Here is a 25907-nt window from a genome sequence, read left to right as displayed (position 1 = left end):
GATCGACATATTTTATTAAGTTCATGGAGTTTCTTGATGTCTGAAACGTGACTAAATATCGACTTCATTTCCTTGACATTCTTCTGGTGCAATTTTATTCTTCTCGCTACTTCTTTACTGTTAAAAGACAAATACCACCCTTTGCATCTTCTACAGCTATTTCCAGCTTGCGCATATCCTCTTCCAGAAAGCGGTTTTGCTGTGGAACTTCATTGATTGAACCTTTCTGCTTAAGCAGTTCTTGAAACACCTTTTGCCTTGCTTGCAACCTCGACACTTCGCGGTGATCACCTTGTCCACTCGTAATAATCACAGCAGTACGTGATGGCAGTGAGTCCATAATCGCCTTCACGCTCTTGTCAATAGATCGAATACCTGCACGAATCTCTTCCTCTGAAGCTTGGATCTTGTCCGCACTGCTAATTTTCGCACCCCGCCCTTTGTCTACTTCTTGCCTTTCTACTGGAGTTTGTTCAGGAACCTTTCCATGATTAATCTCAATGTCTCTTAGACGTGCCCACACAAAATTGTGTTTCTGAATAACCTCAGGAATAGCCTTCACAACCTCTTCATCACTTGCAGTCCGGATGGTAGTCGTTGCGGACTGTCCCGCAAAAGCGTCTGAATCGACTAAAGCGGAGGTCCTCAGGGTGTTGAACCGATGCAATCTTGAGAACAGTGACTCTTGATCTTGTTCATATTCGCCGAACCCTTTAGGTTTTAACAACTTGAGCTTAACAAGATCCATACATGCAAGCGCATCCTCTGCAGAATCATGTCCTCGCTCTACATTATCTTGAATATGACGTTGCAGCCATTTTTGTGCTAACCATTTTAATCCAGGGCGATATGGGGGTCCACGAGTATGGTGGAAGATTAAACTAGTATCGATAATGAATGGATGAGCGAGCTTGGGGGAAAAAAAAGGACCAACGGTAACCATTAGGGTCAACGATTAGTTTCAGCAAGCCTAATACACCAGGTTTTAGGCCATTTTTTTGTATTTGTACCTTTAACACAGTCATATCATTCTCAAGAGAGTGGCCCACAAGAATAGTGTTGTAGTTGATGATTTTTTTCAGTTTCTTCTGAACATCTACTAGCCTTGTGGTGACACCTTCAAGCTTCGCAGCGGTCATGCCTGAGTATTGAGTAAGATAATCCAATACAGGGTTTTCTGGTCTCACTAGTTCATCTAAGATGACTTTGCCTTCATGATTTATCAAAGTCACACGCGTCAACTCCGTACCAGCTGTTGTTTTACACTGATATTAAAAAAAAAAAAAAAAAAAAAAAAAAAAAAAATAATAATAATAATAATAATAATAATAATAATAATAATAATGAATAAATGCAAGAATGAGTAAAGATAAACCACTCTAGGCAACATTCGGTGGCGATAGATAGCGCAACATGACTGATAGGAAGAAAACAAAAGAATGGTAGTAATGATACTAACCATTTCACAGTCTATGGCAATCATTGTCTTGGGAGGAGGTGTTAATGTGGTCTTTTTGAGCTTTGGTGTCTCAATCCAACCTTCACCCAGATTCGATGCCTCTTCAAGAAGGTATCGTGGCAGAGGAAACTTATTTTCCTGCAGCTCTTCCAACGACATCATATAGTTTTCTGGTTTTGTTTTCCTCCCTGCGCTTTTTTCTAGATTGGAAACAATAATTGAAAGTATAAATTGTAAGGCAATATAAACAAAAGAGTAGATAGAAATTTAAGTATATAATCAATGTTGAGAAGAACCCATAACGCTCTATGGAGATACCTTTTCTTTCCTTTTCCTTTTCTCGTTTGACTTTCTCCGAGTTACTCAGTGGTACATTCAACAGTGTATTTGTTGGCGAAAAGATTCTGAATTTGTCTCCAGCTGCTTTGACAACATTAGCCCGGTCAAAATACTCTCTTAGATGTTCAAATTCTTCAACGGGGCCCATATGGGTGTCTGCACGCTGGGCCCATGCGATGGACTTGTGCGCATCTGAGGATCTTGCATTCATATGAAACAGTTTTGGGTCAAGGCCTGAGATGTAAAGTAATAAAACCTTTTCAATTTTGAATTTGTTGAGAACTTGGATCCATGGCAATGATGGGGTCTCTGTCAGGATAAAAACAACAAGGTCACGTAACTCCTACAGTAGCAGCAAGAATTAAAAAAATTTTGAATTGATAAATCCAGTAAACGCATTACCCGGGTTATATATGATAACTAAGCGCATTGCCTGAACTCATACCCCCAAAGTTAGATCGTGACCATCTTTAAGTATAAAAGCAGGTTCACCATCTCCTTCGCTTTTCCTGTTAAATTGTCTCTCTTTGATCTTTAGAAGTTTCCGTTCCTTCTTTGTCAAACCATCCACTATGTAATAGGAAGTAATAAGATACAAGGACAAGTCTATATTAGTCCACCATTTGAAGACTGGTTTATTCTAACCTAGCCATGGTGCAAAAGAAGAGCACGAAATGAGCCTGTACATTTGAGTTGATTAGTCTTTTTCTTGTCTCCATCCTTTCCGCTCTCATTGTCCTTTCTTGAATCACCCGAGTCATCGCTACTGCTAATATTATGGTCAGCCGTGATGTTTGAAGTGTTCATGACAAGTGTCGGAGGCGCATCCTTTGAATTAAATTTCACTGACTTGACCAGTATCATGTCCTTGGCTTTCTTGGAATCTCTCCCTTGATCAGAAGTCTCTTTGACCTCAGTAAGCGCTTTCATAATTCTCTGTTCCTCTGTAGTGGCTGTAGGGGTTAAATCTACATCCATATCCATGCCGAGGCTTGTTGTAGTATCAGAATCAGCTTCGCTGTGAAGTGATGATAGAGGCAATTCAGAAACGATACGTTTCTTCTCTTTTTTTTCTTTCCCTCTCTTCTTCTTTTCTTTCTTTTCCTTCTTATTCTTTTTGTCTTTTATTTCCTTTTTGTCTTCCTTGCTTTCCTTGCTATTCCTCATGTTACTACCGGTGCTGGCACTGATAACTTCGGCCATCTTTCTAGAAGTTTCTTCAATCACCTCCACACGTTTCGCTCTACTTCCTCCAGAGGTAATCGTTGGCTCCTCTTCTTTGGAGCGCTTTCTTTTCTTGTCAATCCCCATTGCTCTACTGAATGCGTGTCCTGTTTGTGAGTTTGTGAATGAGAAAGAGACGAAACCAAAAACCAGAGCACAAAAAAAAAAAAAAAAAAATTGTTTACAGGTGACGGTCAAATATCTTGCTTTTATTTTAGTGGCGCACCTCATATTGGTATACACAATGATCACGGACAACAATTGCCACCGAAAAGAGTGCCAAGTGTGGCCAAAAGACAGTCCAGTAGTTACCAAAAGTGAATCCCTGGCCGTTTACATCACACAGGCCTTAGTAGAGAACATGACGGAGAGTATAGATAACTCATCTGGAAGTCAGAGATGCATACCTCCCGAGGGCAGTACATGATGGGAGTACAGAAGAGGATGGTCATTATTGGACGTGCAAATGACAGAATTTTTGAAAAGCTCCTGCAATCCCGTAGATAAAGCCAATTTCACTATCAAAGCTGTGAATGTTAAGAGGTTTTATTTCATAATGACATGGACAAATACGCATATTATAATTTGAAAGCACTGCGGTAAACGAGAGGAATCGTATAGAGCCAATGTTCTGCCGAAGGAGGGGACAAATGAAAGCGCAAGAATACAATAAAAAGTTCATGGTTCAAACACTGTGGATCTATATTATCTTGTCACCAATTTGGTTTATCAATCAAACATCTTTATATGCTCAATGCGATCCAGGAACAACCGTCCTCAACTTCAACTTCGGGTGCTTAATTACTTCACACAGCACATTCATTTCATTTCTTGGCTACTGAAGATTTTTTTAAACTCCTATTTATTTCTTTAATGTATTTCCTTTTACTAACATACTTTACAAAACTAATCAAGACCGTACACAAACATCTTTTCCCTCCGAGTTCTTTGCTTGCAGAATCAGATTTACTCTTCATCATCAGAGTACTTGGCATTTGAGGATTTACCTTGGCCAGAAGAACTAGAGCTGTTGCTGCCTCCCACAGGGTTGTATCCAGGTCGTCCTGGTGTCGCTGAACCACTGCCTTGTCCACCAGATGAGTAATCCATCGGCGAGAATGACGTCGCGCTAGGAGAGTAACTTGGAGAATAACTTGGACTCGCTGGTGAATAGCTCGGGCTCGTAGGTGAGTAGCTAGGACTTGTTGGCGAATACGAAGGCGACGTTGGGGAATAGCTCGGGCTCGTGGGCGAGTAGCTTGGTGACGTGGGTGAATACGAAGGTGATGTAGGAGAATACGAAGGCGACGTAGGAGAATACGAGGGCGAAGTAGGAGAATACGAAGGCGATGTAGGAGAATACGAAGGTGATGTAGGAGAGTATGAAGGTGATGTGGGTGAATACGATGGCGACGTAGGCGAATATGATGGCGATGTAGGTGAGTACGATGGCGATGTTGGAGAGTATGAAGGTGATGTAGGAGAGTAAGCCGGCGATGTCGCTCCATAGCCGTGGCTCGTAGGGGAGTAGCTCGGGCTCGTAGGCGAATAGCTTGGAGATGTGGGTGAGTAACTTGGTGATGTTGGCGAATAAGACGGCGATGTAGGTGAGTAAGATGGCGACGTAGGAGAATATGAGGGTGATGTCGGCGAGTAAGAAGGCGAGGTAGGTGAGTACGATGGGGACGTAGGGGAATATGATGGGGATGTAGGGGAATAGTTGGGTGATGTAGGGCTATAGCTGGGTGATGTGGGGCTATACCCAGGACTTGTTGCATACATTGGCGAACTGGGTGAATAGCCAGGCGAAGCTGGGGAGTATCCAGGACTGGTCGCGCCAAACGGGCTTGCTGCATCCCATGTACCTGCTCCCATCGGAGAACTTGCTCCAGAATTGCCCATTGGCGAGAACACCGCATCCATTGGCGATCCTGGGTGTGAAAAGTCCACATACTGCGGTGACCGTCCATCGTATGGTGTCATCTGTGATGCTAAATTATCACTGTTCATACCCATGCCCATATTCACACCCATCATGCCTGGACGTGGTCCTTCAACAACAGTACTGAGCATCTTCTCATCCAGCATTAGATCAAATTCACCCGTGCCCAAAGGTGCCAACTGACCTAACATGATATTTTCAGCAACACCACGGCAGTCATCCAGCTCTCCTACTGCTGCAGCCTCCATCAAAATTTCAACAGTCTCCTCAAAAGAACAGCGCATCAGTGCACCCGTCTCAGCACGATTGATACCATGACGTGTGATGGCCATCAAGTGGCCACGGTGCGTCATCACATCACACAGCAACGACAAGTGGCGATAGTTGACATAAGAACCATCAAACTCGATAACTCCGCGCAACTCTTTCAACAATGCCTGACGTGCCGCCTCGATACCTAGTACGGCCATCACTTCTCCACAGTTGTTCGAGTATGTACGTGTGGCATCGACGTCCTCCTCGCACATGACCGCCTTCAGATTCGATCCACTTGTTTCTAGGTACCATTCCTTCTGAGAGTCGAACGTTCCATCTGATTTGATGTATGTCTTCTTCTTCTCCACCATGTAAACGCGTGCAATATTCTTGATGCCACGCAGGCTGATTGAACTAAGCAAACTGTTCTCAATCTTCTTTAAAAACACATCTTCCTCGTCTTGTACGTCGGGCTGCTTGTCCGCTGCTTCCTCATTGATAATACGGCAGCGAATGATCAACCTCTCAGCGTTGTCATCTGAACAAATACACATCAAATCACGTTGAAAGTCCTCTGATATCTTGTTCGAGACATCCGCCATTGTCAGCTTCTTATCAAGCATCATCTTACGGTCCAACTCAATACGAAGCAACCAAGGTGATGTCCTGGATAAATTCAGATCCTCATCGGGCATCGCATAGTATGCAGATACAAAGTCCTGATCCTCTTCAATATTAGTGTTCTCGGGATCAGGATCATAATGAATCTCAGTCGCCGACGTAACTTTCTTCAAGTTAGTGTACTCCAAAGCAACCTGCACCTGCTTAGCACGCTCCATGTTACGAGCACATTCTGGTGTCAGATAGACGTTCAGCGAAGGCGTCTTGATGTTCGTCGCCACATTGATAATCTCTTTCAAACGAGGAACACCAAGTGTCACATTCTTCGACGACACTCCAGCATAATGGAACGTGTTGAGCGTCATCTGCGTTGCAGGCTCTCCAATCGATTGTGCTGCAACCGTTCCAACCATCTCACCAGGATTGACAATTGCATGTGCAAAACGCGAACCAATCTCACCTACAACCCAATCAAATGCTTCACGAGTCAAATGGAACTCTTCAATCACCCTACGCACCGCCAATGTCGATCGGATCAACATACGGAACAACAATGTTGCGTTATCTTGAGCCTCTACACTGATACGGTCCGTGCCGCGTACCACTATAAGCTGCTTCTCCAAATTCTTAACACTCTCCAAAATGTGGCGGGGATCAAGGTCACTTGGTCGCTTATGATCTACGTGAAACATTTGTTTCGAGTTCCAAATGTATCGCTTGATGTTAGTGGGAAGGGGCCACGAGTCATCGCCTTCGGTGAAGATGTAGTTGCGCAGAAGATGGCGGTCGGCCTCAAGCTGCCTGAATTCCTGCTCCAATAGTGTCTGCATGTCAGGTTCACCACGCTTCACTGACTCTATATCTGCCTCCTCCATTGCCTTGATCACAGAGTAATCTAAAGCACCCGGCTTGAAGCCTTTAGCTTTATCTGTAAGATCAATCTGAAACTTCTTCTCAAACTGTGCGTTCGACATCTTCACGGTGTCAATGCGCTGCTTCTCAACGTGGCAAGCATCCATACCGTCCTCGCCGTAACAGAATTGAACCACGTGCCCGAGAGAGTTTCTCACAGTGCCATCATACTTGACCATCACATCCTCCAAAGCTTTGACGAGACGACGCTGGATATAGCCAGTCTCGGCAGTCTTAACAGCGGTATCAATTAAACCTTTAAATTGCAAGAGAAATAAAGCAATCGAAATGTATCATAACGTTGATTATTACGCTCACTAACATTAGTACCGTTTATATAATATATGTGATCCGGTCTTTGATCCTTACCTTCACGACCTCCCATGGCATGGAAAAAGAATTCCTGAGGAGTAAGACCTCGGAGATATGAATTCTCGACAAATCCACGGCTCTCAGGTGAGTGGTCGTCTTTTGTAAAATGAGGTAATGTGCGGTACTTGAAACCGAAAGGAATACGCTTTCCTTCCACGTTTTGTTGACCCACACAGGCTGTCATTTGCGAAACGTTGATGAACGAACCCTTCGATCCTGAGATAACCATCTGTTTGACATTGTTATCCTCGCGCAAACTCTGTTGCGCCATCTTACCAGCATCATCACGGGCTGTGTTCAATGCTCTGTTGACATTTGACTCGAATGTCTCACGCAGTGTCATACCAGGTTTGCACTCTAGCTTATCCTGTTGTGCTTGAATAATCAAATCACTCACATTCGTAGTTGCATTGTTGATAATTGAAGTAATTGTCATGACAGTGTTACGATCAGCGACTGTATCTCCAATACCAATGCTGAATCCGTGATGAAGAAGCCAGTAATTTACAACTGTTTGGCATCCATTGAAAAATGTTTTCGCAATTTCAGGCCCATGCTGATTCATAATAACATGGATCAGTCCACCTCCAGATGTACCAACGGTCTTCTTGCAAATAATACCACAGATCAGCTCGCCATTCTCGACAATTACTTTGGTATCCCCAGGTGAAATATCGCTTTCCTCATTATCAGGGTGGGTCGAATGAAATGTAATACAATTGATACCCTTAGGGATAATCATGCTCACTAATTGTTTTCCAGTCCATAGCGGCTTAGGTTTCAGGATAGCAGGCGTCGGCAAAAAGCCCTCCCAGCCAGGAACCCACATCACCAGATTCATCACCATCTCCTTGGTCAGAAAACAATCGCGCTTTGTAAACTTGCGGATACCGCACAAAGTATCTTGTACGATACCCATGACTGGTTTGTTGGATTGTGGTGATACAATTTGGCGAGGGACCATGCAAATCTCTGTGATCTCAGCTCGAGTCTCTACTGACTGGGGCACATGCAAATTCATCTCGTCTCCGTCGAAATCGGCATTATATGGAGATGTAACAGACAAATTCAAGCGAAATGTCGAGTAAGGCATAACACGAATCCTGTGGCCCATCATAGACATTTTGTGCAACGAAGGCTGTCGGTTGAAAATGACCACATCGCCGTCATTGATATGGCGCTCAACCTTCCATCCAAGCTGGAGAGGTACTTCGCGCTTGTTCCACCGCAAATCAATACGTTGCCCATCGTCGCGAATCACATATACTGCGCCAGGATGTTCCGTCGGACCATTTCTCACCAACTCCTGCAATTTGTCAATGTTGTAAGGCGTGACCAGCTCTGGAAATGTGAGCGTTCGGGCAATACTGCGCGGAACACCAACCTCATCAATCGATAGGTTAGGATCTCCTGTAATGACCGTACGTGCCGAGAAATCCACACGTTTACCCATCAAATTCCCACGCAAACGACCTTCTTTGCCCTTCAGACGTGCACGGATTGATTTCAACTATGTATAATCAACCAGAAGAAGAGAAAAAAAAAAAAAAAAAAAAAAAGATGTCAGTTATGGATATGCCCGCAATATTCGGACTTAATAATCTTGAGATAACGTCATAAGTTATCCTTACAGGTCGTCCATTTTTATGCGCGGCTGCTGGCTGGCCAGCAATATCATTGTCCATGTATGTTGCCACATGATATTGAAGCAGTTGTTCGTGCTGCTGAATCAAATGAGCCGGTGTTCCATCTTGCGCACATCGATAAACATCAGCATTAGTCTTAATAATGGCGAACAGTTTGTGAGTCAGATCATCCTCTCCTGTACTTGATCCATCCATCTGAATACTAGGACGAACTGCTAGAGGAGGAATGGGCAGGACCGTCATGATCATCCACTCTGGCCGAGCAAATTCTGGTGACAATCCCATCGCCTCAATATCCTCGTCAGAGATACGTTTGAGAATATGATAAGCATCGCTGGGTGATAATGTGCGCTTGCCTTCGGGTTGTGAGTCATCGTTGGCATTGGCCTTAAAATTAACGCTCAGTCCCAGACCTTCTTTGCGGAAGATGGGCTGACGATGCCCACATCCTCCATGTGACTTTTTCTTTGGCTGTGGGTTTCCATGCTCATCAATTTCCATTTCGTTGCCCATCTCACCGTCAATTTCATCGCCGCCCTCGCAGACCATTTTTGTTTTAGCCAACTCCCACACAGCTTTCAATCGGACCTTAGGATCTCTGATTCGACGTGCGCGAACAAACTTGCTATTGTTCTATAAAGATGATGCAATTATCCAGTAGATGCGATTGGCACTTTGTCATTGAGTGTCTTTTTTTTTTTTTTTTTTTTTTTTTTTGTTTTTGTTTTTCTCTGTAGAGAGTTTATGTGGAAAAAAAAAAAAAAAAAAAAAAAATACTAAACGACCAAATCCTTACATCGTCCACTTTGAGTTTTGAGCAGGAGTAGCATACACACTCAAGGATCTTTTTGACTTTTGTGAGGAAGCCTAGAAAGTTTAAACAGATATAGATCAGATTATAGATAATAAATGGATAATAAAGATTAACAATAGTAATTAAAAATAATAAATAATAAATTACAGTAACAAATAGTAAATAAATAAATGATAATAGTAGAAATGCTGTTTGATTAGAGCCAATTAAGTGTACCGTTGAGATAGACAGGCTTAGCAAGCTCAATGTGCCCAAAGTGGCCAGGACACTCAGCCATGCCTTCAGAGCAAGTTTGGCACTTGAAGTTTCGGTTAATAGTTCCCATTCTAGGGTCATGCAGGCCACCAATCTTAGGTCTCTTAGTGGCTTCGTCGATCAGTTCTGCATGCTCAATCTTGGCCACTGACATATTTTTCTATATTAAAAGAAAAAAAGAAATGTGAGAAACCGATAAGCATTTATTAATATTGCTTTACTTTACGGGAAGCAGCGATAATACATCTTGTTTCTCTTTTCATCATGAAACGTACAATTTCCTCAGGTGAAAGGATGCCAAACTGTACGCAGTCCACACGCCGCAGCGGTGCTGATGAATATGCGAAACGTGTATTACTCATGATAGAGAAGGACAGATGACAGATGACAGAGCAAAGAGAGAATCAGATGGGAAAACTCCTGTCTTTATAGCTATTCTCCACTTTCTGCTGCGCATACGTAAAAATAAATCTTGGTGACGTACGTAGCTGCGTGTCTAGAGCTTGAGCGCTAGCTAACACCTCAGCTAACACTTTTTTTTTTGTTAAATGCACCTCAGCTAATACTTTTTTTTTTTTTTAACACTTTGTACCCTCACTCACGTTTCCAGCAGACGCCTAACGTTCTCACCCAATGCACCTCTTTTCCTCATTTTCCGATTACATGTCTAACGACCTAATTCAATTCTATTGAAGTCCTCTCTTTTTTCTAGTCATTAAACCTTACAGCAGTAGACAAGTTTGTGAGTGATCCTTTCCCAAGCTTGTATTCATCACTAGGCTCAGAACCTTAAGAGGCTTCACCACCTTTACACGCATTACATGAGTCCTACATTGTCATAAAAATTTACATTATATAACACATAAAAAATAATAAATAATTAAAGGATCTTTATTTTTCAGTGGGTGTCCATGAATTTGTACCTTGACCGCCCTTCAAACCTAGTCTTTAGGCAATTTGGCTGACTTAGTAGGATAGGTAGTTGATTTTCTGCTGCACTCAAGCCGAGGCTGTCTGAGTCTTTATCTCTTTCTTGCTCTCTCTTCATAGGCAGTATACAATCGACTCACCATGTTGACTATGGCCGATCAGAATCTAGGAGAATAACAGGAAGATATTGGTACTAATATTTATTGACTCTCCTTGCTGCAATAGACATTTCATTTTATCTCGCACATTTGAACTTCTTTTCACTCTGTCGTTGCTATCGTCCATAATTTCACCTGCTTTGTGCCTCCTTTCCCCTTCACGGCGGCCTTCCTCTGCCTCCTCCTCTCCTGCTTCGCTCTCTTCTCATTCTCTTCTTCTCTCTTTTTCTCCACTTCTTCCTTCCTAGCCAATATTTATCTTAAATGATCAAAATCATTTGATATGTAAACGGATTATTCAGTAGGCGGCGGTCGTGTCCATTTTCTATAGTTTAGTTCCTTATGAAACTTGTAAGACTTCACTTCATTTATCCCTGGCCTTTCTGATTCCACGCACCTTCCTGATTCCGGATTCGGGGAGCCGTCGCTAACAAGAGACCATCACTTTCTAAAAAGTAGGAAAGCATATTAAACTTAGATTTATGTATAACTCCCATAAATTCTGAATGATAGGGACGATGATACTCCACTTACTTAGAGTAGACGTGCCCAATTCATGTACCAGTGTTATCTAATACAAAAATAACATAAACCTAGGACCGTAATCTACCCAGAAAGAGAGTTGATGTCATGTCCAAGCCATCCAGAATCTGAGTTTCAAGAGGAGCAGTACCTCGAGTCCAAATATGGCACTCTTGGAGGCAACATCAAAGTTGGGGCATACTTTAAGGTCTTGACTTTTAATGAATTCACAAGACTAATTTGAGTGCTAGAGTCAAAGGGAACGAAGCAGACAACTTAAGGCAAGCTACGAAGAGAAATGAAGCGTAGCTTACAGCAGATACGCCAAAACAACCCATGCAGGGCCAAACAAAAGAAAGTTGGCTCCGAACCGCTTGTTTGGCAAACTCTGTTGCGATTAGCAGTCATTTACATGGGTTTTTACTATAGCTAAGATTTTTACCCTTTTTATTTAACGAAGATCCCTGGATCATAATAAACACATCTTTCTTTCGTTCTCGTTACTTATTATGATCCTGGCATATTTCAAACTCCAAAACAAGCTCTGATATTAAGTAACCGTTATCTTAAATATACGACAAGACCTGGATCGTACATATTATAAGGGAAGAATCCATGGCCAGTGCCTGTATCCCATGAAAATGGCAAACATGAGAGAAGTCCATGTCCGCGAAACACAGATTTTTTTAATAAAAAAAAGAAAACTAATGAATCAGTCAAACTCTCCTGAAATCATCCATGTTTGGCCTCAGGCGCGTTCATTTTTTTTAGTTCGCTTAATATGGTGCTTTGCATTTTGTCCATTTTGTCCAAGGTGCTCTTCAGCTCGGCTGTGGTGCAGATCACAAGTAGACATGGCAAAGCATATTAGGCAAAAAATAACATTAAAAAAATAAAAAATAAAAAGTACAGATATCAGAAAGCCTGTTGTCTGTTGTTCTCAACTGAATTGAATTGATATCAACTAACTTACAGACATTCTCTTCTAGAGATCTTAGACGAGATGCTATAGTACCACCATCAGCTTCACTACCATACTTGCCGGGATCTGGTGAAGGAGAAAATGCCTTGCTGGGATCTGGTGGAGAGAAGAATTCTGCGGATATGACGACCGGGGTCGGGTCGAGATAATGGTGGTGCCTGCTGCGGTTGTCAGGCAGTGCCACAATCGTGGCGTTTTTTGGACATTTTTTTTTCTCCGTAAATATATCTAAAATCATCGTCTGGCACGCATGGCATCTGTGGACATGCCGAGGAAACCTTACATGTCCAACTTCACTACATTCTTCCCCGGGCGGTTTGAACGTGCCAGTTTTTGTCGGTGTAGTAGTGTAGGCGATGCACAGCTTGTTGGGAATAAGTGGTTTGATGTAAACGATGGCACTTGTAGGTGTAGGGGAAGAAAGGCTTTCTTTATCATCGTAAGGAGGAGGGAGGGTATTAAGCGTGACAGCCTTGAATTTTTTTGTTATAGCTTTAGGCATTACAAAAAAAAAAAGGAACTTGATGACAGGAGGAGAAGGTGTGAATTTCTTTTCATGTTGGCTGCCTTTTAAGTTGCGAGTACCCCAACTTTTTTACACGACTTACTGCGTCGATATTATTTGAGCAGCATGCTTACATTTTACAGTCGATATTGATTTTTATAGGCGTTTTCTTAAGAAAAACGTCTACAAATTTGATTAAATTGACCTCCCTAAATGTTTTATTCTAAAATGACGTTTAGAAAGTCACACATATATATTTCTCACATGACACACTTTTTTTGTTAGCTTTTACATCCCTTTACAATCAAAAAAAGTCTACATCTTTTTACAGTCATCACCACAGTTCAATTAAAACGATGCCAAACAATAAAAAACTCCTTCTCCTCCCCACTAAGTATGATAAAAAATATACAAAGTGCGAGCTGGAAGAGCTCGACCGCACTCATGAACAGAGGTATAGTGAGCTTTTAAAGAGTGCCCGAAAAAATGACATGTCCGCTGTTATTTTGCTCCCAAACCCCAAACAGTTTGAGATCCCGATGTCTAGGTTCTCATACTCCCTTGAAAAACAAGTTGAGCTATTGGATATTTATCATTACCTTGAACAGCGGAAAGACTGCCTCCCAGTCAAGCTTTCTCCTAAATCTTTCGGATGCTTAATAGGAGTTATACGTTCCAAAAAGTAGCTTTCAGCGAATACTTCGTAATGAAAACAAAATTCGAGCTGCAGCCGAGGTATACCCCCCGGGCTCACATTATATCGTTGAGCGAAAAAACGTGGTTCTCGAGGAAGTCCTCTACTACTGGATACAGCGACAACGAAAGAAAAGTCGGTATATCAACGGCAGGATGCTCAAACACGCAGCCAATGTAACATACACGGTTCTCTGTGATCTTCAAGATGAATCAGGAAATACACTATCTGAAGCACAGCCATCATTTTCGGCTTATTGGTTCGATACTTTTAAGAAGCGCCATCGTATTTCATATTGTCAACTTCATGGAGAGGCAGCTCTTGGACGCAATTGAACCTGAGTTCAAAAAAATTCGCCAGATCTGCGCTGAGTACACCCCCGATAATATATTTAATTGCAATGAAACAGGGTTCTATTTGAAAGAGCTGGATTCCAAATCCTATACGATACCAACCTCCAAAACTGGTGCCAAAGCTCTCAGAGAATGCAAGGTGTCTATCTTATTTTGCATCAATGCCTCTGGCACTTCTCTCTCTATGGCCAATACAATGACTTCATTGAAGCCATTAGTCATCGGTAATACATTGAATGTAATAGTCTATGTTGGCTGTTATTTTTTCTTATTTCTTTTCGTGACAATTGCATTTGTTTGATATTCGTTAGCCAAACACTTCGCGAGACAAGTCGAACAAGATAAGGCATTGAAAATGACTATAGAGAAAGCGGATTCAGGATGGATGAATCGATGTATATTCATCAAGTAGTTGCAAAAGTTTGATGATGAGCTTTGGCAACCCACACTTCTTCTCCTTGACTCCGCGACAGCGCACAACGACATCGACATGCGCGTTCCAGAGGAAGGGATCCCTTGGAGGCATATCCGAATACAGCGACTACCACTCCAGTAACTCAGCCTCTCGATGCTGGGGTGATAAGCGTTTTCAAGCGGGCGTTCTTGGAATTACTTACTTCCGAAACGTATCTCGTTCAGAATTTTGGCAACAAAAAATCTATTTCTAACGGCGAAGCATGGGCACTAATCCCTGAGGCATGGAGTTACATCAAGCCACATACGCTTCGAAACTGTTTTGCCAAAACGCCAATCCTTCCGACTGAAATGCGTGAGCGTCTCCGTTGTCAAAGGCCGGCAGTCGATGAAGAAATGCGGCTGCTTATTCGACATAACCGATACAAAAATCAAGAGAGAGCATACTTCCAGCAGTTGATCGCTGAGGTCTCTATGATCAAAGGCTGGCATTTCGAAGTAGTACAGAAAAAGGATGAGCAAGAGCTAGTTGAAGAAGCCCTGCAACAGGAGAGGGCCATGGGAGATAGGACAAGCAGCGAATACGTAGCAGAACCTAGTAGTGCTACTTCCAGCCCTGCTGAAGCTGAAAGCTCACCGCTTGCCGATATGGATATGGATGTGACCTTCAAATATTGAAGCGTTTAGCAGGAGATCACGAAGTACTCAGTCATGAAGGCCTTAAACACATCAGACAGAAGACTAGCCAAGGCTCGGCAAAGAAACGGGAGATCCGAAAGATAGTGAAGGACTTGGTGCGTACTTGTGCAAGCTGCAGGGATGAAGTGGATACTGACACGTCGAGAAGCAGCAATGGGTAGTTTTTTTTTTTTGTTATAAGCAGCAATGAGTAAAAAAAATAAAAATTTTTGTTTCTCATCACATGTCATGTGAGAAATATATATGTGTGACTTTCCAAACGTCATTTTAGAATAAAACATTTAGGGAGGTCAATTTAATCAAATTTGTAGACGTTTTTCTTAAGAAAACGCCTATAAAAATCAATATCGACTGTAAAATGTAAGCATGCTGCTCAAATAATATCGACGCAGTAAGTCGTGTAAAAAAGTTGGGGTACTCGCAACTTAAAAGGCAGCCAACATGAAAAGAAATTCACACCTTCTCCTCCTGTCATCAAGTTCCTTTTTTTTTTTGTAATGCCTAAAGCTATAACAAAAAAATTCAAGGCTGTCACGCTTAATACCCTCCCTCCTCCTTACGATGATAAAGAAAGCCTTTCTTCCCCTACACCTACAAGTGCCATCGTTTACATCAAACCACTTATTCCCAACAAGCTGTGCATCGCCTACACTACTACACCGACAAAAACTGGCACGTTCAAACCGCCCGGGGAAGAATGTAGTGAAGTTGGACATGTAAGGTTTCCTCGGCATGTCCACAGATGCCATGCGTGCCAGACGATGATTTTAGATATATTTACGGAGAAAAAAAAATGTCCAAAAAACGCCACGATTGTGGCACTGCCTGACAACCGCAGCAGGCACCACCATTATCTCGACCCGACCCCGGTCGTCATATCCGCAGAATTCTTCTCTCCACCAGATCCCAGCAAGGCATTTTCTCCTTCACCAGATCCCGGCAAGTATGGTAGTGAAGCTGATGGTGGTACTATAGCATCTCGTCTAAGATCTCTAGAAGAGAATGTCTGTAAGTTAGTTGATATCAATTCAATTCAGTTGAGAACAACAGACAACAGGCTTTCTGATATCTGTACTTTTTATTTTTTATTTTTTTAATGTTATTTTTTGCCTAATATGCTTTGCCATGTCTACTTGTGATCTGCACCACAGCCGAGCTGAAGAGCACCTTGGACAAAATGGACAAAATGCAAAGCACCATATTAAGCGAACTAAAAAAAATGAACGCGCCTGAGGCCAAACATGGATGATTTCAGGAGAGTTTGACTGATTCATTAGTTTTCTTTTTTTTATTAAAAAAATCTGTGTTTCGCGGACATGGACTTCTCTCATGTTTGCCATTTTCATGGGATACAGGCACTGGCCATGGATTCTTCCCTTATAATATGTACGATCCAGGTCTTGTCGTATATTTAAGATAACGGTTACTTAATATCAGAGCTTGTTTTGGAGTTTGAAATATGCCAGGATCATAATAAGTAACGAGAACGAAAGAAAGATGTGTTTATTATGATCCAGGGATCTTCGTTAAATAAAAAGGGTAAAAATCTTAGCTATAGTAAAAACCCATGTAAATGACTGCTAATCGCAACAGAGTTTGCCAAACAAGCGGTTCGGAGCCAACTTTCTTTTGTTTGGCCCTGCATGGGTTGTTTTGGCGTATCTGCTGTAAGCTACGCTTCATTTCTCTTCGTAGCTTGCCTTAAGTTGTCTGCTTCGTTCCCTTTGACTCTAGCACTCAAATTAGTCTTGTGAATTCATTAAAAGTCAAGACCTTAAAGTATGCCCCAACTTTGATGTTGCCTCCAAGAGTGCCATATTTGGACTCGAGGTACTGCTCCTCTTGAAACTCAGATTCTGGATGGCTTGGACATGACATCAACTCTCTTTCTGGGTAGATTACGGTCCTAGGTTTATGTTATTTTTGTATTAGATAACACTGGTACATGAATTGGGCACGTCTACTCTAAGTAAGTGGAGTATCATCGTCCCTATCATTCAGAATTTATGGGAGTTATACATAAATCTAAGTTTAATATGCTTTCCTACTTTTTAGAAAGTGATGGTCTCTTGTTAGCGACGGCTCCCCGAATCCGGAATCAGGAAGGTGCGTGGAATCAGAAAGGCCAGGGATAAATGAAGTGAAGTCTTACAAGTTTCATAAGGAACTAAACTATAGAAAATGGACACGACCGCCGCCTACTGAATAATCCGTTTACATATCAAATGATTTTGATCATTTAAGATAAATATTGGCTAGGAAGGAAGAAGTGGAGAAAAAGAGAGAAGAAGAGAATGAGAAGAGAGCGAAGCAGGAGAGGAGGAGGCAGAGGAAGGCCGCCGTGAAGGGGAAAGGAGGCACAAAGCAGGTGAAATTATGGACGATAGCAACGACAGAGTGAAAAGAAGTTCAAATGTGCGAGATAAAATGAAATGTCTATTGCAGCAAGGAGAGTCAATAAATATTAGTACCAATATCTTCCTGTTATTCTCCTAGATTCTGATCGGCCATAGTCAACATGGTGAGTCGATTGTATACTGCCTATGAAGAGAGAGCAAGAAAGAGATAAAGACTCAGACAGCCTCGGCTTGAGTGCAGCAGAAAATCAACTACCTATCCTACTAAGTCAGCCAAATTGCCTAAAGACTAGGTTTGAAGGGCGGTCAAGGTACAAATTCATGGACACCCACTGAAAAATAAAGATCCTTTAATTATTTATTATTTTTTATGTGTTATATAATGTAAATTTTTTATGACAATGTAGGACTCATGTAATGCGTGTAAAGGTGGTGAAGCCTCTTAAGGTTCTGAGCCTAGTGATGAATACAAGCTTGGGAAAGGATCACTCACAAACTTGTCTACTGCTGTAAGGTTTAATGACTAGAAAAAAGAGAGGACTTCAATAGAATTGAATTAGGTCGTTAGACATGTAATCGGAAAATGAGGAAAAGAGGTGCATTGGGTGAGAACGTTAGGCGTCTGCTGGAAACGTGAGTGAGGGTACAAAGTGTTAAAAAAAAAAAAAAGTATTAGCTGAGGTGCATTTAACAAAAAAAAAGTGTTAGCTGAGGTGTTAGCTAGCGCTCAAGCTCTAGACACGCAGCTACGTACGTCACCAAGATTTATTTTTACGTATGCGCAGCAGAAAGTGGAGAATAGCTATAAAGACAGGAGTTTTCCCATCTGATTCTCTCTTTGCTCTGTCATCTGTCATCTGTCCTTCTCTATCATGAGTAATACACGTTTCGCATATTCATCAGCACCGCTGCGGCGTGTGGACTGCGTACAGTTTGGCATCCTTTCACCTGAGGAAATTGTACGTTTCATGATGAAAAGAGAAACAAGATGTATTATCGCTGCTTCCCGTAAAGTAAAGCAATATTAATAAATGCTTATCGGTTTCTCACATTTCTTTTTTTCTTTTAATATAGAAAAATATGTCAGTGGCCAAGATTGAGCATGCAGAACTGATCGACGAAGCCACTAAGAGACCTAAGATTGGTGGCCTGCATGACCCTAGAATGGGAACTATTAACCGAAACTTCAAGTGCCAAACTTGCTCTGAAGGCATGGCTGAGTGTCCTGGCCACTTTGGGCACATTGAGCTTGCTAAGCCTGTCTATCTCAACGGTACACTTAATTGGCTCTAATCAAACAGCATTTCTACTATTATCATTTATTTATTTACTATTTGTTACTGTAATTTATTATTTATTATTTTTAATTACTATTGTTAATCTTTATTATCCATTTATTATCTATAATCTGATCTATATCTGTTTAAACTTTCTAGGCTTCCTCACAAAAGTCAAAAAGATCCTTGAGTGTGTATGCTACTCCTGCTCAAAACTCAAAGTGGACGATGTAAGGATTTGGTCGTTTAGTATTTTTTTTTTTTTTTTTTTTTTTTCCACATAAACTCTCTACAGAGAAAAACAAAAACAAAAAAAAAAAAAAAAAAAAAAAAAAGACACTCAATGACAAAGTGCCAATCGCATCTACTGGATAATTGCATCATCTTTATAGAACAATAGCAAGTTTGTTCGCGCACGTCGAATCAGAGATCCTAAGGTCCGATTGAAAGCTGTGTGGGAGTTGGCTAAAACAAAAATGGTCTGCGAGGGCGGCGATGAAATTGACGGTGAGATGGGCAACGAAATGGAAATTGATGAGCATGGAAACCCACAGCCAAAGAAAAAGTCACATGGAGGATGTGGGCATCGTCAGCCCATCTTCCGCAAAGAAGGTCTGGGACTGAGCGTTAATTTTAAGGCCAATGCCAACGATGACTCACAACCCGAAGGCAAGCGCACATTATCACCCAGCGATGCTTATCATATTCTCAAACGTATCTCTGACGAGGATATTGAGGCGATGGGATTGTCACCAGAATTTGCTCGGCCAGAGTGGATGATCATGACGGTCCTGCCCATTCCTCCTCTAGCAGTTCGTCCTAGTATTCAGATGGATGGATCAAGTACAGGAGAGGATGATCTGACTCACAAACTGTTCGCCATTATTAAGACTAATGCTGATGTTTATCGATGTGCGCAAGATGGAACACCGGCTCATTTGATTCAGCAGCACGAACAACTGCTTCAATATCATGTGGCAACATACATGGACAATGATATTGCTGGCCAGCCAGCAGCCGCGCATAAAAATGGACGACCTGTAAGGATAACTTATGACGTTATCTCAAGATTATTAAGTCCGAATATTGCGGGCATATCCATAACTGACATCTTTTTTTTTTTTTTTTTTTTTTTTTCTCTTCTTCTGGTTGATTATACATAGTTGAAATCAATCCGTGCACGTCTGAAGGGCAAAGAAGGTCGTTTGCGTGGGAATTTGATGGGTAAACGTGTGGATTTCTCGGCACGTACGGTCATTACAGGAGATCCTAACCTATCGATTGATGAGGTTGGTGTTCCGCGCAGTATTGCCCGAACGCTCACATTTCCAGAGCTGGTCACGCCTTACAACATTGACAAATTGCAGGAGTTGGTGAGAAATGGTCCGACGGAACATCCTGGCGCAGTATATGTGATTCGCGACGATGGGCAACGTATTGATTTGCGGTGGAACAAGCGCGAAGTACCTCTCCAGCTTGGATGGAAGGTTGAGCGCCATATCAATGACGGCGATGTGGTCATTTTCAACCGACAGCCTTCGTTGCACAAAATGTCTATGATGGGCCACAGGATTCGTGTTATGCCTTACTCGACATTTCGCTTGAATTTGTCTGTTACATCTCCATATAATGCCGATTTCGACGGAGACGAGATGAATTTGCATGTGCCCCAGTCAGTAGAGACTCGAGCTGAGATCACAGAGATTTGCATGGTCCCTCGCCAAATTGTATCACCACAATCCAACAAACCAGTCATGGGTATCGTACAAGATACTTTGTGCGGTATCCGCAAGTTTACAAAGCGCGATTGTTTTCTGACCAAGGAGATGGTGATGAATCTGGTGATGTGGGTTCCTGGCTGGGAGGGCTTTTTGCCGACGCCTGCTATCCTGAAACCTAAGCCGCTATGGACTGGAAAACAATTAGTGAGCATGATTATCCCTAAGGGTATCAATTGTATTACATTTCATTCGACCCACCCTGATAATGAGGAAAGCGATATTTCACCTGGGGATACCAAAGTAATTGTCGAGAATGGCGAGCTGATCTGTGGTATTATTTGCAAGAAGACCGTTGGTACATCTGGAGGTGGACTGATCCATGTTATTATGAATCAGCATGGGCCTGAAATTGCGAAAACATTTTTCAATGGATGCCAAACAGTTGTAAATTACTGGCTTCTTCATCACGGATTCAGCATTGGTATTGGAGATACAGTCGCTGATCGTAACACTGTCATGACAATTACTTCAATTATCAACAATGCAACTACGAATGTGAGTGATTTGATTATTCAAGCACAACAGGATAAGCTAGAGTGCAAACCTGGTATGACACTGCGTGAGACATTCGAGTCAAATGTCAACAGAGCATTGAACACAGCCCGTGATGATGCTGGTAAGATGGCGCAACAGAGTTTGCGCGAGGATAACAATGTCAAACAGATGGTTATCTCAGGATCGAAGGGTTCGTTCATCAACGTTTCGCAAATGACAGCCTGTGTGGGTCAACAAAACGTGGAAGGAAAGCGTATTCCTTTCGGTTTCAAGTACCGCACATTACCTCATTTTACAAAAGACGACCACTCACCTGAGAGCCGTGGATTTGTCGAGAATTCATATCTCCGAGGTCTTACTCCTCAGGAATTCTTTTTCCATGCCATGGGAGGTCGTGAAGGTAAGGATCAAAGACCGGATCACATATATTATATAAACGGTACTAATGTTAGTGAGCGTAATAATCAACGTTATGATACATTTCGATTGCTTTATTTCTCTTGCAATTTAAAGGTTTAATTGATACCGCTGTTAAGACTGCCGAGACTGGCTATATCCAGCGTCGTCTCGTCAAAGCTTTGGAGGATGTGATGGTCAAGTATGATGGCACTGTGAGAAACTCTCTCGGGCACGTGGTTCAATTCTGTTACGGCGAGGACGGTATGGATGCTTGCCACGTTGAGAAGCAGCGCATTGACACCGTGAAGATGTCGAACGCACAGTTTGAGAAGAAGTTTCAGATTGATCTTACAGATAAAGCTAAAGGCTTCAAGCCGGGTGCTTTAGATTACTCTGTGATCAAGGCAATGGAGGAGGCAGATATAGAGTCAGTGAAGCGTGGTGAACCTGACATGCAGACACTATTGGAGCAGGAATTCAGGCAGCTTGAGGCCGACCGCCATCTTCTGCGCAACTACATCTTCACCGAAGGCGATGACTCGTGGCCCCTTCCCACTAACATCAAGCGATACATTTGGAACTCGAAACAAATGTTTCACGTAGATCATAAGCGACCAAGTGACCTTGATCCCCGCCACATTTTGGAGAGTGTTAAGAATTTGGAGAAGCAGCTTATAGTGGTACGCGGCACGGACCGTATCAGTGTAGAGGCTCAAGATAACGCAACATTGTTGTTCCGTATGTTGATCCGATCGACATTGGCGGTGCGTAGGGTGATTGAAGAGTTCCATTTGACTCGTGAAGCATTTGATTGGGTTGTAGGTGAGATTGGTTCGCGTTTTGCACATGCAATTGTCAATCCTGGTGAGATGGTTGGAACGGTTGCAGCACAATCGATTGGAGAGCCTGCAACGCAGATGACGCTCAACACGTTCCATTATGCTGGAGTGTCGTCGAAGAATGTGACACTTGGTGTTCCTCGTTTGAAAGAGATTATCAATGTGGCGACGAACATCAAGACGCCTTCGCTGAACGTCTATCTGACACCAGAATGTGCTCGTAACATGGAGCGTGCTAAGCAGGTGCAGGTTGCTTTGGAGTACACTAACTTGAAGAAAGTTACGTCGGCGACTGAGATTCATTATGATCCTGATCCCGAGAACACTAATATTGAAGAGGATCAGGACTTTGTATCTGCATACTATGCGATGCCCGATGAGGATCTGAATTTATCCAGGACATCACCTTGGTTGCTTCGTATTGAGTTGGACCGTAAGATGATGCTTGATAAGAAGCTGACAATGGCGGATGTCTCGAACAAGATATCAGAGGACTTTCAACGTGATTTGATGTGTATTTGTTCAGATGACAACGCTGAGAGGTTGATCATTCGCTGCCGTATTATCAATGAGGAAGCAGCGGACAAGCAGCCCGACGTACAAGACGAGGAAGATGTGTTTTTAAAGAAGATTGAGAACAGTTTGCTTAGTTCAATCAGCCTGCGTGGCATCAAGAATATTGCACGCGTTTACATGGTGGAGAAGAAGAAGACATACATCAAATCAGATGGAACGTTCGACTCTCAGAAGGAATGGTACCTAGAAACAAGTGGATCGAATCTGAAGGCGGTCATGTGCGAGGAGGACGTCGATGCCACACGTACATACTCGAACAACTGTGGAGAAGTGATGGCCGTACTAGGTATCGAGGCGGCACGTCAGGCATTGTTGAAAGAGTTGCGCGGAGTTATCGAGTTTGATGGTTCTTATGTCAACTATCGCCACTTGTCGTTGCTGTGTGATGTGATGACGCACCGTGGCCACTTGATGGCCATCACACGTCATGGTATCAATCGTGCTGAGACGGGTGCACTGATGCGCTGTTCTTTTGAGGAGACTGTTGAAATTTTGATGGAGGCTGCAGCAGTAGGAGAGCTGGATGACTGCCGTGGTGTTGCTGAAAATATCATGTTAGGTCAGTTGGCACCTTTGGGCACGGGTGAATTTGATCTAATGCTGGATGAGAAGATGCTCAGTACTGTTGTTGAAGGACCACGTCCAGGCATGATGGGTGTGAATATGGGCATGGGTATGAACAGTGATAATTTAGCATCACAGATGACACCATACGATGGACGGTCACCGCAGTATGTGGACTTTTCACACCCAGGATCGCCAATGGATGCGGTGTTCTCGCCAATGGGCAATTCTGGAGCAAGTTCTCCGATGGGAGCAGGTACATGGGATGCAGCAAGCCCGTTTGGCGCGACCAGTCCTGGATACTCCCCAGCTTCGCCTGGCTATTCACCCAGTTCGCCAATGTATGCAACAAGTCCTGGGTATAGCCCCACATCACCCAGCTATAGCCCTACATCACCCAACTATTCCCCTACATCCCCATCATATTCCCCTACGTCCCCATCGTACTCACCTACCTCGCCTTCTTACTCGCCGACATCACCCTCATATTCTCCTACGTCGCCATCTTACTCACCTACATCGCCGTCTTATTCGCCAACATCACCAAGTTACTCACCCACATCTCCAAGCTATTCGCCTACGAGCCCGAGCTACTCCCCTACGAGCCACGGCTATGGAGCGACATCGCCGGCTTACTCTCCTACATCACCTTCATACTCTCCAACATCGCCATCGTACTCACCTACATCGCCATCATATTCGCCTACGTCGCCATCGTATTCACCCACATCACCTTCATACTCTCCTACATCACCTTCGTATTCTCCTACATCGCCTTCGTATTCTCCTACTTCGCCCTCGTATTCTCCTACGTCGCCTTCGTATTCTCCTACATCACCTTCGTATTCACCCACGTCACCAAGCTACTCGCCCACGAGCCCGAGCTATTCCCCAACGTCGCCTTCGTATTCGCCAACAAGTCCTAGCTACTCACCTACGAGCCCGAGCTATTCACCAGCGAGTCCAAGTTATTCTCCAAGTTACTCTCCTAGCGCGACGTCATTCTCGCCGATGGATTACTCATCTGGTGGACAAGGCAGTGGTTCAGCGACACCAGGACGACCTGGATACAACCCTGTGGGAGGCAGCAACAGCTCTAGTTCTTCTGGCCAAGGTAAATCCTCAAATGCCAAGTACTCTGATGATGAAGAGTAAATCTGATTCTGCAAGCAAAGAACTCGGAGGGAAAAGATGTTTGTGTACGGTCTTGATTAGTTTTGTAAAGTATGTTAGTAAAAGGAAATACATTAAAGAAATAAATAGGAGTTTAAAAAAATCTTCAGTAGCCAAGAAATGAAATGAATGTGCTGTGTGAAGTAATTAAGCACCCGAAGTTGAAGTTGAGGACGGTTGTTCCTGGATCGCATTGAGCATATAAAGATGTTTGATTGATAAACCAAATTGGTGGCAAGATAATATAGATCCACAGTGTTTGAACCAACTGGGCGTAGTGGGTAGTAATACATGACTACATCACAAAGTTCAGCCACTTTTCTTCAATTTGTCTAATAGGGATCCTGCTCCCGCCTCTTATGGACATAAAATCAGTTGTCAGTAAGGGGAAAGAAAGCCAGAATGATTGGATGTGGGCCGGCTGTCAAGTTTGCTGAGGACTTTGATCGCGGTTCACGTGACGTCACTCTTTAAAACGGGTGTAGCGCAATCTTGGCCCAAAACAAAGGGATCGTCAATTTGTTCAGGTGCTTGAACACCCGCTGTCATTGTACGGATTACATTCCTCAGCTCTGCTATTGAGTCTTGCATATCCTTCAATGTGCACTTTCTTTTCTGCCTATTATATACTATACGGCCCAGCTCCTTCCACTGGACCATAAGCTCTTCTTCACACTCTTCAAACGCTTGGGTGGTGACTTCTTCTCTTTTTCTCTTCTTTTCTTCACGCAGTAAAACTGGTGAGATAAAGCTCTCGAGAGGAGGCCCTAAGTCGAACTCTAAGTGCCTGTTCTGATGTTCAAAGTGCGAAGGAGCAGCGGCATATTGAACATCGAAGCCGTCGTAAATCCTTGACACTAAACACATGTGTTTGCAAGGGATCTTCTGTCGGACATAGTCGGGGCTTGAACATGACTGAAGGAGGCCCCTCTCTACATCCGCGGCAACGGAATACTCTACTCCAGATTCTTCGGACGACTTTACCGCGAACTTTGAAGAACGAAAGAGATTAGAGCCTATCCATATACAATCAAACTTTTGATATTATCGATTTTCGACACATACTTCTTTCTCGACTAACTTCTCGCATACCATGGCCCTTGCCTCCACGGTACTTACTGCCATTGCTCTCGCCAGTCTTTCTTGGTCGTACTGTGAAAGCGTTGCGAGTTGTATTCCATTTTTGACCTTGAAATACTGTGTCCTGAAGTCCTGGTCAATGGGTCCCTGCAATTTATATATGAGTAAATCAATTCGTAAACCGCGCTTCCCTTCCAGTGCATGTGTCTCCAAAGCGTTGAACCAAGACTCCAGAAGGTTGTTTGTATTTACGTGCTGGTAGTCCTATTA

The 25907-nt window shown here is 43.0% G+C and overlaps 9 protein-coding genes across 9 annotated transcripts; 4 read left to right on the top strand and 5 right to left on the bottom strand.

The window, feature by feature from the left end:
* Nucleotides 1-76: 76 nt before the first annotated feature.
* On the bottom strand, nt 77-3146 carry BCR41DRAFT_350236 (hypothetical protein). The gene is made up of 6 exons (XM_022023633.1): nt 2485-3146; nt 2244-2368; nt 1778-2141; nt 1460-1659; nt 1011-1265; nt 77-910 (listed from the first exon to the last, which is right to left on the bottom strand). The coding sequence occupies exons 1-6, from the start codon at nt 3107-3109 to the stop codon at nt 107-109; spliced, it is 2373 nt and encodes a 790-aa protein (XP_021883173.1). The 5' UTR covers nt 3110-3146; the 3' UTR covers nt 77-106.
* A 2279-nt stretch (nt 3147-5425) lies between these two features.
* Nucleotides 5426-6205, bottom strand: BCR41DRAFT_303222 (hypothetical protein; the record flags this gene model as incomplete). The annotated part of the gene is made up of 1 exon (XM_022020703.1): nt 5426-6205. A coding segment is annotated over one exon (780 nt), but the record flags the coding sequence as incomplete, so codon positions are not given.
* An 18-nt stretch (nt 6206-6223) lies between these two features.
* BCR41DRAFT_303014 (hypothetical protein) lies at nt 6224-9861 on the bottom strand (the record flags this gene model as incomplete). The annotated part of the gene is made up of 5 exons (XM_022020696.1): nt 6224-7008; nt 7122-8634; nt 8756-9403; nt 9567-9637; nt 9801-9861. Coding segments are annotated over 5 exons (3078 nt in total), but the record flags the coding sequence as incomplete, so codon positions are not given.
* Nucleotides 9862-9885: 24 nt separating this feature from the next.
* BCR41DRAFT_297703 (hypothetical protein) lies at nt 9886-10189 on the bottom strand (the record flags this gene model as incomplete). The annotated part of the gene is made up of 2 exons (XM_022020462.1): nt 9886-9999; nt 10115-10189. Coding segments are annotated over 2 exons (189 nt in total), but the record flags the coding sequence as incomplete, so codon positions are not given.
* A 1701-nt stretch (nt 10190-11890) lies between these two features.
* On the bottom strand, nt 11891-12966 carry BCR41DRAFT_420825 (hypothetical protein). The gene is made up of 2 exons (XM_022029949.1): nt 12423-12966; nt 11891-12279 (listed from the first exon to the last, which is right to left on the bottom strand). Exons 1-2 carry the CDS (start codon nt 12931-12933, stop codon nt 12182-12184), a joined length of 609 nt encoding a protein of 202 aa, XP_021883169.1. The 5' UTR covers nt 12934-12966; the 3' UTR covers nt 11891-12181.
* Nucleotides 12967-15560: 2594 nt separating this feature from the next.
* BCR41DRAFT_350227 (hypothetical protein) lies at nt 15561-16613 on the top strand. The gene is made up of 2 exons (XM_022023632.1): nt 15561-16104; nt 16248-16613. The coding sequence occupies exons 1-2, from the start codon at nt 15594-15596 to the stop codon at nt 16343-16345; spliced, it is 609 nt and encodes a 202-aa protein (XP_021883168.1). The 5' UTR covers nt 15561-15593; the 3' UTR covers nt 16346-16613.
* Nucleotides 16614-18337: 1724 nt separating this feature from the next.
* On the top strand, nt 18338-18641 carry BCR41DRAFT_297702 (hypothetical protein; the record flags this gene model as incomplete). The annotated part of the gene is made up of 2 exons (XM_022020461.1): nt 18338-18412; nt 18528-18641. Coding segments are annotated over 2 exons (189 nt in total), but the record flags the coding sequence as incomplete, so codon positions are not given.
* Nucleotides 18642-18665: 24 nt separating this feature from the next.
* Nucleotides 18666-22304, top strand: BCR41DRAFT_302947 (hypothetical protein; the record flags this gene model as incomplete). The annotated part of the gene is made up of 5 exons (XM_022020693.1): nt 18666-18726; nt 18890-18960; nt 19123-19770; nt 19894-21406; nt 21520-22304. Coding segments are annotated over 5 exons (3078 nt in total), but the record flags the coding sequence as incomplete, so codon positions are not given.
* An 18-nt stretch (nt 22305-22322) lies between these two features.
* Nucleotides 22323-23102, top strand: BCR41DRAFT_302989 (hypothetical protein; the record flags this gene model as incomplete). Its single annotated transcript, XM_022020695.1, has 1 exon — nt 22323-23102. A coding segment is annotated over one exon (780 nt), but the record flags the coding sequence as incomplete, so codon positions are not given.
* Nucleotides 23103-25907: the final 2805 nt, after the last annotated feature.

Source organism: Lobosporangium transversale (assembly GCF_002105155.1).
Source record: "Lobosporangium transversale strain NRRL 3116 chromosome Unknown BCR41scaffold_11, whole genome shotgun sequence".
Taxonomy (NCBI): Eukaryota; Fungi; Mortierellomycota; class Mortierellomycetes; order Mortierellales; family Mortierellaceae; genus Lobosporangium; species Lobosporangium transversale.
This window is presented reverse-complemented; position numbering and strand designations above follow the sequence as displayed.